The sequence below is a fragment of the Anomaloglossus baeobatrachus genome, chromosome 3 (assembly GCF_048569485.1).
Source record: "Anomaloglossus baeobatrachus isolate aAnoBae1 chromosome 3, aAnoBae1.hap1, whole genome shotgun sequence".
Taxonomy (NCBI): Eukaryota; Metazoa; Chordata; class Amphibia; order Anura; family Aromobatidae; genus Anomaloglossus; species Anomaloglossus baeobatrachus.
Window position 1 is genome coordinate 445,283,050 of NC_134355.1, and position 16,036 is coordinate 445,299,085.

General features: G+C 45.0%; 1 protein-coding gene across 1 annotated transcript in view; it reads left to right on the forward strand.

The window, feature by feature from the left end:
* Positions 1-16,036, forward strand: part of LOC142296626 (lipoma-preferred partner homolog) — a 426,991-nt gene that overhangs the window by 156,554 nt on the left and 254,401 nt on the right. The window contains exon 4 of the mRNA XM_075340461.1: positions 9,721-9,931. Coding sequence (XP_075196576.1) covers positions 9,730-9,931 — 202 coding nt within the window. The 5' untranslated portion in view covers positions 9,721-9,729. The remainder of the gene's footprint in view (positions 1-9,720; positions 9,932-16,036) is intronic.

Here is a 16,036-nt window from a genome sequence, read left to right on the forward strand (position 1 = left end):
ATCTTTGTACTTGGCCGCATTCATCTTTCCTTCAATTGCAGCCAGTCATCCAGTCCCTGCACCTGAAAAACACACCCATAGCATGATGCTGCCACCACCATGTTTCACTGTTGGGATTGTATTGCGCAGGTGATGAGCAGTGCCTGGTTTTCTCCACACACCACTTAGAATTATCACCAAAAAGTTCTATCTTCGTCTCATCAGACCAGAGAATTTTATTTCCCAATAGTCTGGGAGTCAAGTGGTTTTTTTTTTTTTGCAAATTCTATGCAGGCTTTCTTTCATATGTCTTGCACTGAGGATAGGCTTTGTCAGGCCACTCAGCAATAAAGGCCCAACTGGTGGAGGGCCGTAGTGATAGTTGACTTTGTGTAACTTTCTCCCATCTCCCTACTGCATCTCTGGAGCTAAGCCACAGTGATCTTGGGGTTCTTTTTTACCTCTCTCACCAAGGCTCTTCCCCCACAATTACTCAGTTTGGCTGGACGGCCAGGTCTAGGAAGAGTTCTGGTGGTCCCAAACTTCTTACATTTAAGGATTATGGAGGCCACTGTGCTCTGAAGAACCTTGAGTACTGCAGAAATTCTTTTGTAACCTTGGCCAGATCTGTGCCTTGCCACAATTCTGTCTATGAGCTCCTTGAGCAGTTCCTTTGACCTCATGATTCTCATTTGGTCTGACATGCACTGTGAGGTGTGAGGTCTTATATAGACAGGTGTGTGCCTTTGCAAATCAAGTCCTATCAGTTTAATTAAACACAGCTGGACTTCAATGAAGGAGTAGAACCATCTCAAGGAGGATCACAAGGAAATGGACAGCATGTGACTTAAATATGAGTGTCTAAGCAAATGGCCTGAATACTTATGACCATGTGATATTTCAGTTTTACTTGTTTAATAAATTTGCAAAATTTCTACATTTGTTTTTTTTTCCTATCAAGATGGGGTGCAGAGTGTACATTAATGAGAAAAAAATGAACTTTTTTGGATTTACTAAATGGCTGCAATGCAACAAAGTGAAAAATTTCTGTACCCACTGTACGTAAGCATCTAAAAAGGTAGACCGCCGTGATCGGCGTTGTCTCTACTTAAAGATATGTGCGCTTGTTGAGTATTAGAAGGAATTTCTGCGCCATTTCTGCATCTCTTGGCAGGAAAAAGTTTTTTTTGCCTTGTCTTGTTGCCACATTTTGAATGCGTTTTTTTTCCCGTTTTTCATGTATTCTGGGGTAGGAAAACGCTGAAAGAATGGACATGCTGTAGATTTATTTTTGCACCAAATTTGTAGGGAGGGGAAACCCAACATATGCACAAAACTTCAGGATTCTCATTGACTTTGCTGGCATAGCTTCTCCATTCAGAATGGAGCAATTCAGGGCCCCTTTCTTTGGATGGGTTGGGGTCTGATTTCACTTCTCCTATGGTAGATAACTTACAGATCTGTGGGGGTTCCAGCTGTGAGAACAGGGTTCGGAAAAGCCCATCCATTCAAAATGAGTCAATCCAGGGCCCCTTTCTTGGGGTTGGGTTGGGGTCCCAGCAGTCGGACCCATGCCTAACCGCAAACTATCAGTAATACCATAGATGGGTGATAACTAGAGTTGAGCGCGGTTCGAGGTTCTCCAGTTCGTGGCTCGAGTGATTTTGGGGGCTGTTCTAGATCGAACTAGAACTCGAGCTTTTTGCTAAAGCTCGATAGTTCTAGATACGTTCGAGAACGGTTCTAGCAGCAAAAAGCAGGGCTTTTTACAGCTACAATGTGCAGGAACCATCGCTGGCAGCCTGCCAGAAGCTAGTAACCAAGATAAACATCGGGTATCCAAGCAAAGCGCTTTGGTTAGTAACCCGATGTTTATCCTAGTTACGTGCAGGAAGCCCACACTTCCCCGCTCAGCTCACTCCGCCCCCTCCTGCACGCGGCATGTACACACACACACACACACACTCTCGCACACACACACACACACACACACGTCCCCAGCCATGCAGTCCACGACACTGACGTCCTCCTGGCACTCTGCACACATGGTCCCGCTCGGCTTACCTGCGGTGATTAAGTCCCGACCTCAGCGCTGTCACTGTCCTCTATGGCCGCCGCTTGTCAAATCACCTTCTCTCGCTTCCGACCCGAGACTGACTAGCGGTGACGTCACGGGCCTCTCGCGATACTTGGCTGTGAAGGCGGCGGTCATTTAACTCAGTGACAGGTGCTGTCAGTGTGCAGGAGATCAGCGCAGGTAATGTACCTCGCTGACAGCAGCACTTGTCATCCCCCTGCAGTGACCTGGGCTGACCCATTGATTTTAGCTCAGGTCACTGCACTGCTCTCCCAGCCAATGGGGAACATCCTGCTCTTCATTGACTGGGACAGTGTGGATCGTCATGGCAACCCCTTGGATTACACCAGACCTGGATTTGTTTTTCTTTCTAATAAATTGGTTAAAAAGGGAATGTATTGGGGAGTGTTTTTTCAAATAAAAATGTGTTAGTCATCTATTTTTTTTTTTTTTTTTTTTTATTACTGACTGGGTTGGTGATGTCGGGTATCTGATAGACGCCTGACCTCACCAACCCCAGGGCTTGATGCCAGGTGACATTACACATCTGGTATTAACCCCATATATTACCCCGTTTGCCACCGCACCAGGGCACGGGATGAGCTGGGGCGAAGCACCAGGATTGGCGCATCTAATGGATGCGCCACTTCTGGGGCGGCTGCGGCCTGCTATTTTTAGGCTGGGGAGAGTCCAATAACCATGGACCTCCCTAGTCTGAGAATATCAGACCCCAGCTGTCTGCTTTACCTTGGCTGGTGATCCAATTTTGGGGGGACCCCTACATGTTTTTTTTTTTTTTTTTTAAATTATTTATTTAATTTAAAATAACAGCGTGGGGTGCCCTCAGTTTTGGATTACCAGCCAAGGTGAGGCTGCCAGCTGTGGGCTGCAGCCGTCTGCTTTACCCCAGCTGGCTACAAAAATAGAGGGAACCCTACGTCATTTTTTTTTTCTTCATTTTTTTTGGCTAAGCACCCCTTAGTGCCACATGAAAGGCACCAAAGGGTGCAAAATTACAAAATGCAGCATAGTGGGACATTGTGTCTTTCTGCCATTATAATGACAGAAAAGACTGCTATAAAGTGTACAAGCACAGGAAAATCACCAGAGCGCTCTATGCTGTGAAAAGCAGTAGAAAATGGCACTGGAGTGAACATGTGACCGCCTCATGTAGGTTGAAGCTAAGGATCCTGGGTAAATTTATGTATTTTCCCTCCTTCTTCAGTTTTTTTGCAGTACACAAAAAAAACGGAAGGCACACGGATGACAAACAGATGACATACTGACCGTCTACGGAACGGAAACGGATGCCACACGGATGCACCCGTGAAAAAAAAGGACTGTTTTTTGCAGACCACAAAAATGGATCGGTCGTGTGAATGTAGCCTTATTCTGATCTGCCGTTTATAAACAGCAGGCAGAAATAAGTGAATAACGCTCCCCAGCGTCAGAAAATCTCCGGGGTTTCAGGGCTAGTTGAGACCCTGGAGATCATGATTCAGGACGGTTTTTCCGGTCCCCGCTCACGTGATCACAGGTATACACCGTATACCGATGATCACGTTACAGTAAATAACAGCACCGGTAAAAAATTATTTATCTCCCATCTGTCATGAACAAACATGATAAATCTCCTCCCCGGTCCCCTCCGGTCCCCCAGTGTCGCCAAAGTGCCCCCCCTGATGCCCTCCCAGAAATCCAAGATGGCCGCGCCCACAGCAGCGCGCCGGCCGCATTCACCCTACTCCTCTGATTTCTGTCGCATGTGCCATGACACTTGCGACAGAAAACTCCTCCCCAGGCTTAATGGGCTTCCCTGTATTTTGATTGCCAACCAAGGTAACGACAGGCAGATGGGGGTGGCAACCCATAGCTGTCTGCTTTATCTTCGCTGAGAATCAAAAATACCGCGGAGTGCTACGTCATTTTTTTTTAAAGATTTATTTTTACAGCACTGTGATGTCCAGCAATCAAAATACAGGGAAGCCCATTTTGTTTTTAGTTATTTAAATAAATAATTAAAAAATATATGTATGGGTTCCCGCTGCATTTTTTTTGTATTGCTAGCTAAGGGTAATCCAAGCAGCTACTGGCTGCCAACCCCCACTGCTTGGTGTTACCTTCACTGGCAATGGAAAATCCAGGGAAGCATTTTTATTTTTTTTGCCAAAAAACTACAAAAAAAGGACGTGAGCTTCGCCATATTTTTGTATGCTAGCCAGGTATAGCAGGCAGGTGCTGGAAGAGTTGGATACAGTGCCAGAAGATGACGCTTCTATGACAGTGCCATTTTCTGAGGCGGCTGCAGACTGCAATTCTCAGCAGTGGGGCCCAGAAAGCTCAGGCCAACCTGTGCTGTGGATTCCAATCCCCAGCTGCCTAGTTGTACCTGGCTGGACACAAAAATGGGGCAAAGCCTACGTTATTTGTTTTCTAATTATTTCATGAAATTCATGAAATAATAAAAAAGGGCTTCCCTTTATTTTTGGTTCCCAGCCGGGTACAAATAGGCAACTGGGGGTTGGGGGCAGCCGTACCTGCCTGCTGTACCTGGCTAGCATACAAAAATATGGCGAAGCCCACATAATTTTTTCAGGGGGCAAAAAACTTCTGCATACAGTCCTTGATGGAGTATGCTGAGCCTTGTAGTTCTGCAGCTGCTGTCTGTCTGTATGGAGAAGAGCAGACAGCAGCTGCAGAACTACAAGGCTCAGCATACTCCATCCAGGACTGTATGCAGAAGTTTTTTGCCCACCATAAAAATGACGTGGGCTTCGCCATATTTTTGTATGCTAGCCAGGTACAGCAGGCAGCCACGGGCTGCCTCCAACCACCAGTTGCCTATTTGTACTCGGCTGGGAACCAAAAATATAGGGAAGCCCGTTTTTTTTTTTTTTAATTATTTCACTTATTTCATGAAATAATTAAAAGACAAATGACGTGGGCTTCGCCCCATTTTTGTGTCCAGCCAGGTACAACTAGGCAGCTGGGGATTGGAATCCGCAGCACAGGTTAGCCCGAGGTTTCTGGGCGCCGCTGCTGCGAATTCCAGTCCGCAGCCGCCCCAGAAAATGGCGCTCTCATAGAAGCGCCATCATCTGACGCTGTATCCAACTCTTCCAACGGCCCTGGAGCCAGGTGGCTTGTTGGGTAATCATGAGTTAATACTGGCTTTGTTTTACTAGCCAGTATTAAGCCAGAGATTCTTAATGTCAGGCACGTTTGACTCGGCCATTAAGAATCTCCAATAAAGGGTAAAAAAAAAAGACACCACACAGAGAAAAAATACTTTAATAGAAATAAATACACAGACACATTAGAGACTCCATCTTTATTACCCCCTGTCAGCCCTCCACGATCCATGGTCTTCTGTCTTTCTCGTTCAACAAATGCAGCTCTGCTCCATCACTGCTGCATGAGGGAAGACGCTGCTTCCCGTGCAGCCTTCACTTCGTGAAGGCTGCACGGGAAGCAGCGTGCAGCCTTCACTCCGTGAGAGATGAGTGCTGCTGGCGGTGACAGACGCGTTACCATAGCAACAGGGCTCCGATAATGTGATTCCCGGAGCCGCGGTTAGCGGTGACGTCACCGCTAACTCCGTTGCTATGGCAACGGTGATCTCCGTTAATGACCGGCTGTGTCAGCCGGTCCCTAACTGAACGGGGAGTCGACCGTGTGCTAGAGCATGTCGCCGGTACACGGCGATACACAAATGTGCACCGTGTACCGGAGAGTGCAATGACAGGTCCTACATGACTCGTCATAGTCATGTGAGCAGTCTGTAGCCAATGAGATAATAGCCACGTGACTGGTCACATGGCTATTTTGACGTCATCATAGGTCCTGCATCACTGCTGGCAGTGCTGGTCACCGGGAGGATTCAGCGATCATCGGATGGAATAGCGGCAGGAGACAGAGTGCAGGAGGGATCGCCGGTACAGGATGTGTATCTGGTAACCATCGCGGCGATGCCTGAACGTCCGCTGCCAGAGCGCTGACGTCAAACGCAGGAGCCGCTTGCCTCTGGTCAGCGCGCTGCCTTTGCGTAGCGGCTGACAGTAGAAGTTCCTCCGTCGCGATGGTTACCCGATACACATCCTGTAGCGGCGAACTACAAGAACCGGGAGGCCAGCGATGGAACGGAAGGTAAGGTGAGCATAATGTGCGTTTGTGCGGACTGCAAGAGCAGGTTAGACCGTGGTGGAAGTACGGAACCAGAAGTGTGTGCGGTGAATATTTGTTCGTACGGCAAAGCTTGCTCGTAAACTGAGTTACAAATTTACAGCAAGCTTTGCTCATATAGCGAAATACTTGCTAACTGGGTCACTCGCTAACCGAGGTGTGTGTGTGTGTGTGTGTGTGTGTGTGTGTGTGTGTGTGTGTGTGTGTGTGTGTGTGTGTGTGTGTGTGTGTGTATATACATATGTATATGTAAGTTTTTTTTTCTTTTTATAAATCTATCTTTATGCATTGAAGTATTTGGGGATGTTGCTCATTAACTTTTTCGGTGCTCAGTGTAACTGAATGGTATCATTTGTAATCAAATACTAGGCAGTGGGAAATGGCTTAATCAACATTGATATGCAAAGATTATTGCCTGATTCTTAACACACTTGAAATAAAAAAACAAACAAACTGCAATACCTGACTGACACCAGTGTGATCAATAGATTAGAGCTGAAGATTACCATTTTACAGTGTTAAACGATTTTGATTCATAATTTTCTACCTAAAATGCTTCTCCTGAGAATTGAACATTGATTATATACAAGAAAATTGTTACATTCAGTTCAAAAGTTTAGGGTCACTTAGATATTTCCTTTTTTTTGAGGAAAAAAAGCACTTTTTCTTTTCTTTTCAATGAAGCTAACATTAAATTAAACAAATACACTATATACATTGTTAATGTGGTAAATGACTATTCTAGCTGCAAACGTTTGGGTTTTAATGCAATACTTACATTTGTATATTGAGGCCCATTTCCAACAACCACCACTCCAGTGTTCTAATGGTACATTGTGTTTGCTAACTGTGTTACAAGGCTAATGGATAGAAATCCCTTGAAAACCCTTGTGCAAGTATGTTAGCCCAGCTGAAAACAGTTTTGGTGATTAGAGAAGGTATTAAACTGACCTTCCTTTGAGCTAGTTGAGAATCTGGAGAATTACATTTGTTGATTTCATTAAACTCTCAAAATGGCCAGAAAAAGAGGACTTTCATGTGAAACTCCGCAGTCTATTCTTGTTTTTAAAAATGAAGGATATGCCATGCGAGAAATTGCCAAGAAACTGAAGATTTCATACAACGGTGTGTACTACTCCCTTCTAAGGAGAGCAACACAAGCTCTAACCAGAGTAGAAAGAGAAGTGATAGGCCCCGCTGCACAACTGAGCAACAAGACAAGTACATTACAGTCTCTAGTTTGAGAAATCAATGCCTCACAGGTCCTCAACTGGCAGCTTCATTAAATAGTACCTGCAAAATGCCACTGTCAATATCTACAGTGAGGAGGCGACTCCGGGATGCTGGCCTTCAGGACAGAGTGGCAAAGAAAAAGCCATATCTGAGACTGGCTAATAAAAGGAAAAGATTAATATGGGCAAAAGAACACAGACATTGGACAAAGAAGATTGGGAAAAAAGTGTTATGGACAGATGAATCGAAGTTTGAGGCATTTAAACCACGCAGAAGAACATTTGTGAGACGCAGAACAACTAAAAAGATGCTGGAAGAGTGCCTGATGCCATCTGTCAAGCATGGTGGAGGCAATGTGGTGGTCTGAGGTTGCTTTGGTGCTGGTAAAGTGAGAGATTTGTACAAGGTAAAAGGGACTTTGAATAATGAAGGCTATCCCTCCATTTTGCAACGCCATGCCATACCCTGTGGACAACGCTTGATTGGAGCCAATTTCATCCTACAACAGGACAATGACCCAAAGCACACCTCTAAATTATGCATTAACTATTTAGGGAAGAAGCAGGCAGCTGGTATTCTATCTGTAATGGAGTGGCCAGCCCAGTCACCAGATCTCGACCCTATTGAGCTGTTGTGGGAGCAGCTTGACCGCATGGTACGCAAAGAGTGCCAATCAAGCCAATCCAACTTGTGGGTAGGCTTCTGGAAGCATGGGGTGAAATATCTCCAGATTACCTGAGCAAATTAACAGCTGGAATGCCAAAGGTCTGCAAAGCTGGAATTGGTGCAAAGGAGCATTCTGTGCCGAAAGCAAAGTCTGAAGAAGAAAATTATTATTTCAAGTAAAAAAATAATTATTTATAACCTAGTCAATGTCTGGACTATATTTTCTATTCATTATGCAACTCATTTGATAAATAAGTGTTTGATTTTCATGGAAAAGACAAAATTGTCTGGGTGACCCCAAACTTTTGAACTGCAGTGTATGTGTGTTTCCCTCCTTGTATTGAATTACTGAAATTAAGTTTTTGATGACGTTCTAATTTACTGAGGTGTGTGTGTGTGTGTGTGTATGTGTATATGTATGTATGTATGTATGTATGTATGTACGTATGTATGTATGTGTTTGTGTGTATATGTATGTGTGTGTGTGTGTGTGTGTGTGTGTGTGTGTATGTATATATGTATATGTATGTATATGTATATATATATATATATATATTATATTATATTATATTATATTATATTATAATATAATGTGTGTGTATGTACATATGCACTAAATCTACCGCTTTTTAAGTGATTTCTATCACCACTCCAGCACCCCTTACATATCACAGAAATTGCTTTCTAGAACCCGTTCAGTCCAGCCTGATGGTGTTTCTGGTCCTTGGTATGTGCTCCCTCAGTCCCTGCAATCTTTATCCTCTTGCCTTGATTGATGTGGCTGACATCTACATCATTCACAGTGTGTTTTAAATATCGCGCCTGCACAGTAAGGAACATTAATTGTGTAGGCGCTAACCTCTGTGGATGACATCAATCATGGCAGGGAGATGAAGATTGCAGGGACAGATGACAGACCAGACCGTGCCAATCCGCAAATGTGTGTTGTTGGTCTGTGCATGGGGCCTCCTCTCTACCTGCAGTCTTTGTCCTCCTGCTATGATTGATGGGGCATACAGAGGATGTCATATAGAGACTGTTGCGCCTGCACAGCTCCTGTTCTTATTGTGCAGGCGCAAGATTTGAATAGATCCTGGGGATGACGTTGGAGTCGTCAGCCATATCAGTAAAGTCAGGAGTACAGTGATTAAGGGGTCCGAGGAAGCGCCAAGCACAGACCAGTGACGCCCATCAGACTAGCATACGGCGTGGGAGTATGGTAAAACTTATTTTTTTTTTATATTTCTTTTATAAACGGATTGCTAATTTGCTTGTACAGACAACCTTGTGGTAGTGGAGTTCTTTTATATAGTGAAAACCTGGTGAAAGGTTCCCTTTTAATCACTTGCCATGAAAAGCATTTTTGAGTTTGACGTGCCGAGACCCTGGGGCTGGACCTCCGACCCTAGCTGTAATGACTGCCTACATTTATGCTTTCCGCTTGATATCCGCTTCTACTGGTAAAGTCTTGAGATTTTGCCAAAAAAGTGCTCTTACTGAATCTAAAGCCTATAGTTTTGGTGCTGCTTTTTTATCTCCAAATTAGGTTGTCTTATTTGTATCGCTTTTTCTTTTATTTCTAGATTGAAACAATGTCTCATCCATCTTGGCTACCGCCAAAGAGCTCAGGAGAGAGCCTTGGACATGTGACCGCCAGAATGGAAACCACACAGGGGTTTGGGGCACCAAGCATTTCTGTGTCCACTCAGCAAGCGCCTAAGAAGTTCGCACCTGTAGTAGCTCCAAAGCCAAAATATAACCCGTACAGATCAGGACAGTCTGATGGAGGTGACGGTATGTGACTTAGTTATTGTCAGTAATAAGTGGTCATTCTAATACAGTGCGGCTTCAAGAAAAACTGCAGAAGACACCCAATGAATCATTGAACTTATTGTGATCATTCCTCAAACATGTCCGTATTCCTCAAAGAGTATAACCATGTCCTATTCTGGTGTTTATAGACCTGTTTTGACATCCCTGCGTCTTTCATACCATTAAGTTAAAATTCTTAGAGCACTAATTAGTTTTTGAAGCTTCATTCATAATAATGTTGTTGACTAAAGGCCGCTTTACACGCTACAACATCGTTAATGCAATGTCGTTGGGGTCACGGAATTTGTGATGCACATCCGGCCGCATTAGCGATGTCGTTGTGTGTGACACCCATGAGCGATTTTGAATCGTCGTAAAAACGTTCAAAATCGCTCATCGGTGACATGGGGGTCCCTTCTCAAATATCGCTGCTGCTGCAGCGTGTACCATGTAGTTCGTCACTCCTGCGGCAACACACATCGCTCCATCTGACGCCGCAGGAACGAGGAACCTCTCCTTACCTGCCGCCGCCCGCAATGCGGAAGGAAGGAGGTGAGCGGGATGTTACGTCCCGCTCATCTCTGCCCCTCCGCTTTGATTGGGTGGCCGTTTAGTGACGTCGCTGGCGCTGGGACGCCACACTGACCACCCCCTTAGAAAGGAGGCGGTTCGCTGGTCACAGCGACGTCGTAGAGCAGGTAAGTAGTGTCTGGTCCGGGCGATGTTGTGCGCCACGGGCAGCGATTTTGCCCGTGTCACACAACCGATGGGGGCGGGTACCCACGCTAGCGATATCGGTACCGATATCGCAGCGTGTAAAGTGGTCTTTAGTTGATAAGAAGTCTGGGTTCACTCGTCAGATTTGAGAGTATCTGTCTGCAAGGACTCTGAAAGGCGACCATGTATAACAGCAAAATATATTTTACTAGCGGGCATCATATATTAACACATATTAAACACTAGGAATATTTCATGAATTGTATACAATGTTTGCACCGTTGTTCCTGATGCAGGTTAGCTTCCTATTGACAATAACAGCTGATCACAAAAGATTCAGCGGCCAGACCTGCTGCAGTTGGCTGGATGCCGGCAGGTCCTGAGATATGGCTAGTCCAACTGAGACATGCATTCTAAGGCCTTGTGCGCACACTGCGTTTTTACCCACTTTTTTTTGCGTTTTTGCTGCAGAAATTTTTTGAGAAAATGGTTGTAACCTTTCTGCAGATATTCCCCAGCAAAACCTATGTAAAAAAAAAATAGCTGTGTGCACACTGTTGTTTTTCTCAAACTTTTTTCTACAGAATTTCTTGAGAAAAAGCACTTCTTTTCTGCAGGTACCTGTGTTTTTTGCCATAGATAATGATAAAAAAAACGCAGGGACCAACCTGCGGAAAAAACGCATTAAAAGCGCATCAAAAAGTAAAGTAAAAACGCACGTTATTGGTGCGTTTTTTTTAATGCAAGTGCGCTAATTTTTCAGACTCAAGAAATTTCTTGAGAAAAATCCTTTTTCTAGTGCGCACAGGGCCTTGCGATATCCAAAAACACCTACACTGCAGAGCAGGCTGTCAATCAAAGTGCAGAGGAGTGACAGTAGTGCCCTTACAGTATAGTGAGTGGTAACTGTAAGCAGCTGCAGGTATAATAGAATTTCATTTTCTCCCTGAAGCCACTGCTCCAGTAGGCTGCATACACAGGATATAAACGTTATTTACCTGCTGACTAACGCCATATCTGCTGGTACTTCGCTTTTCTGGACATGACAGGTTCATTTAACTTGTATATGACTACAACTTCTTCAGAATTTTTTGACATGTATTTGTCTTTCTTTAAACAACATTCTTTTTTTCCTCCGTTGCAATTTTTTATTTTTACTATAGAGTTTTTCCGCCTGGTGATCGTGTTCTAACCTCCAATCTTCCTGCTTCCATGGCTATGTTAGCAATTTAGTTTTTGCCGGATAGCTTTTATGTAGTCACAATTCTGTAAATCAAAGCCTTTTTTAATTTTTTGAACGTTACCCTGTAATGAACCTTAACCAAAACTGTGCTATGAAGGTTTGCTGCCTTTATTGGCCTACAGAGAAGAAGAAAATGAAGACCAAAAAACAAAACAATGTATATATCAGGTAGTGTCCGCCACACTTGACAAGTCCAGACGGATCCCTTACACAGATATGTGTTTTCTTACTTTGTTTAGGTGTTTTATACTCTTCCCCGCCTCGCCTCTATAAATATAAATGTATTGTAACCCTAGATCTCTAATAATCCTCCACTTATCAGACGTTCGGTTTTAAAAGGATGGAAATACACATTCATGTATATACAAGGTGACATCCTGGAAGCAAAATGCCGCGGAATGACTTTCCCTTCCATCAAGAATACTTTGCTCTATTCATTAACACTGGTTTGTTTGGCTTTTATCTCAAATTCATTCACATTCTTTGTGCTGTTTGGATTTGTGCTGATGGCGTTGGCTGCTCAAATGTGCGTAATTCTCCTGTCTCAGGGGATCCGCTGGCACAGGAGGACAGTCTGAAAAGAACGGTTTGTTCTAAAAGCAGGTGAACACGGGGAAGTGCTACAGTAGTGTAATTCAGGGAGCACCCCGCACTAAGTGTGTGAGCACGACCAAGGCTGCTGCTATCTCCTACACGTAATATTACATGCTCTCACTTCATTTACTGTACACCTAAATGTTGCTGCTGCCATTGATTTTTACATGCCGTGTCCATGTAGACTGTAATGAAGACATTGTTAGTATATAAGAGCAAATGCTGAAGAATGTGGCGCACGATACATAGAAGGTTAGGAACACAAAACCATTACGGTGCGTGCCCACGATCACTATTTGCAGCGTTTTAGACGCAGTATGCTTCAGCTGTCCAAAATGCTGCGTTGTACAGTACAAGCACAGTGGATGGATTTCTAGAAATCCCGTTCCCACTGTGCTTGTTTTTTCCGCAGCAAACGCTGACCTGTGGTGCATCTTTCCAGACCGCAGCATGTTAATTTTTTGCTGCAGAATTGCATGCGTCCTCCGTAGGGAGAACACAAGCGAGAGACTGCAGCGGACTGAACCCTGATCGTGGGTACAAGCAGCTGCGAAGGAGACTCGCAGGTCAGGACCCGCTGTGTCCAGGACGCAGGGAGTCCTGATCATGGGCTCATACTTTTAGACAACCTCTTGGTGAGAGATGGATGTGGTGACTAAGGCTCAGGTTGAATCTAATGAGGATTTGTTTTAAATAATTATATCAGATTGTGTGTACTACTGGAGCTGAGGATATACTTGTGCATGTAGTGAGTGGTTACCAGCATGAGATCGTTCAGAGCACCGTACATATTAGATGAAAGTCGACGAGAACATCCTACCATCTGATGGGTCTGGGGCCTCCAGACCCTTCTCCAACAGACGGTGTCAGGGGAAAAAAGGTTTGAGCCTTTGGAATTTTAACATCCATTCTTTTTTTTGTTCTCAGGGATATTAAAAAAATAAAAAATATGGCCAAACTGACTGACTGGTCACAATACCAATATAGTACAGAGGTGTCAGGCTTTGGCTTTCTCCTCTCTTCTCTTGAGACTCGGCCGATCGCTCATGTGCACGGGGAACAGTCAGAGGAAAAGTATAATACAAACACAGGCACCACTTCTGTATTATTCCCCCTTCTTGGTTTTGGCTTACAAATTATGAGGTAAAAAACCCACCAAACACTCAACATGTGCACGTGGCCTTATAGTTGGGAGCATGTAACTCTTAGAAACCTCTGGATTAAAGGGGCTTTCCAATTTCGCAATTTGATAGGTGGGAGTACTAGCAATGCACTTGAAGCCTCAGCGCTTATTTATTGCTATATCCTTTTGCACGTTTTTTCCTTTCATAGAAGTGGCCTAGAATACCATTTTGGAAACAACTAGTATTGACACATAATTTTTTAAAAAAAAAAATAAAAAAGCCTCCAGTTCTCTTGGGTGGTAACACATGGTTCTGTGAATGCAGCTTTCAGCCTACAAATCCATGGGTTGTGCATGATCCATGTATAGGTGATAAATAGTGATAGACGAATAGTAAATATTCATGTACGTGTTATTCATAACGAATCCCAAAGTACTATTATGGTAATGGTATTCCGGTAACCTGATACAAGTGAATGGGGAACCCAAACATTTTTCTTATTGTGACGAATACTGGCATAGTACTGGTATTCGGTAAGCATTATTCGAACAGTAAGAATTACTATGTGCCCATCTGTATTGATTAAAAACAACTATGCCCTGTGCAAGTGGAGTCATTTCAGTATTTCTGTAGGTCCTACCAAATCTCGAAAGCAGTCTGGCGTTAGAGGTAAGACTTGACAGATCACCGTGGTAGGACCACCTTGCTCCACCTGTATTACAGCAGCCAGATGCCTGGAGTGGGTAAGGTGGTACCCACCTGGTACGTGAATCGAATGAAGAGTCTTCTCATTCACAGACTAAAGAAATAAGTTTGAATTTGTTGAGAAATTGTAACATGAAATCTGTTGGAATGTTTATAAAAAAAAGTTTTATTTTATTTCTATAATTGACTACATAGCATATCCACATAAATAGAGGAAGTAAAGATTTGGTATGGCCTCAGTCGTCGGCAGTGCATGGCCAGTCCAGAGCCCTGTGATCCTCCGTCTACGTGGCAGAACCTGGAGCCTCTAGTGATGTGTCTGTGCAGCGTGGACTAATGTGTGCCTCATACCACAACAACGACGACGCAGGTCTGCTAATATGAAGTGGCTCTGGCATGTAAAGGAGGTTCCCAGGGCTCTTGGCCAGTGGCGGACACAGACGGGAGAGCGCCCCTGTGCAAGAAGATTATATGGGCCCCTCTTTGGCCTGTGACAGTACCTTCTTGCTGATTTGAAGGTGAAAATGGGCCCCTTACCTCTTGAGCCCCTGTGTGGCTGCATTAATGATATGTCCTACACTGGGCCAGGGTTCTGTGAATCCATTTGCTGAACTCTCTATCCTGCTCCCCTTTAGGAACAAGGCTGCTTTCACATCAGCGTTTTTGTGACAGATGTTCAAGAAACAGCAAACGAATGTGACTGGATCCTTGAGAAATGCATTGTCATTGCAATGCATTTTCAATGGAATCTCAGTAAGATGCGTTTGCATGCGCTAGCATGCGTTATATACCGGATCCGTTAATTTGCAGTTTTTTACAGTCTTTCAAAAACGCAACTTTTAGCGTTTTGAGCTGCATCCAAATACTGCATGTCACTGGATCCTGACTAACGCACGCAACCGCATGTGAACGGTGGTGTGCTGAAATAAAGGATCCAGCTTGCTCTACTGAGCATGCCCACAAAGCAGCCTAGCACATGTTTGTGTGTGTTCTGTCTCTCGCTCTCTCTCGCGCGCATTCTCTCTCGCGCGCATTCTCTCTCTCGCGCATTCTCTCTCTCTCTCGCGTGCATTCTCTCTCTCTCGCGCGCATTCTCTCTCTCTCGCGCGCATTCTCTCTCTCTCGCGCGCATTCTCTCTCTCTCGCGCGCATTCTCTCTCTCGCGCGCATTCTCTCTCGCGCGCATTCTCTCTCGCGCGCATTCTCTCTCTCTCGCGCGCATTCTCTCTCTCTCGCGCGCATTCTCTCTCTCGCGCGCATTCTCTCTCTCTCGCGCGCATTCTCTCTCTCTCGCGCGCATTCTCTCTCTCTCGCGCGCATTCTCTCTCTCTCGCGCGCATTCTCTCTCTCTCGCGCGCATTCTCTCTCTCTCGCGCATTCTCTCTCTCTCGCGCATTCTCTCTCGCGCGCATTCTCTCTCGCGCGCATTCTCTCTCGCGCGCATTCTCTCTCGCGCGCATTCTCTCTCTCTCGCTGCGCGCATTCTCTCTCTCTCGCGCATTCGCGCGCGCATTCTCTCTCGCGCGCGCATTCTCTCTCGCTCGCGCATTCTCTCTCGCGCACGGATTCTCGCTCGCGCATTCTCTCTCTGGCGCGCGCGCATTCTCTCTCTGGCGCGCGCGCATTCTCTCTCTGGCGCGCGCGCATTCTCTCTCTGGCGCGCGCGCATTCTCTCTCTGGCGCGCGCGCGCCATTCTCTCTCTG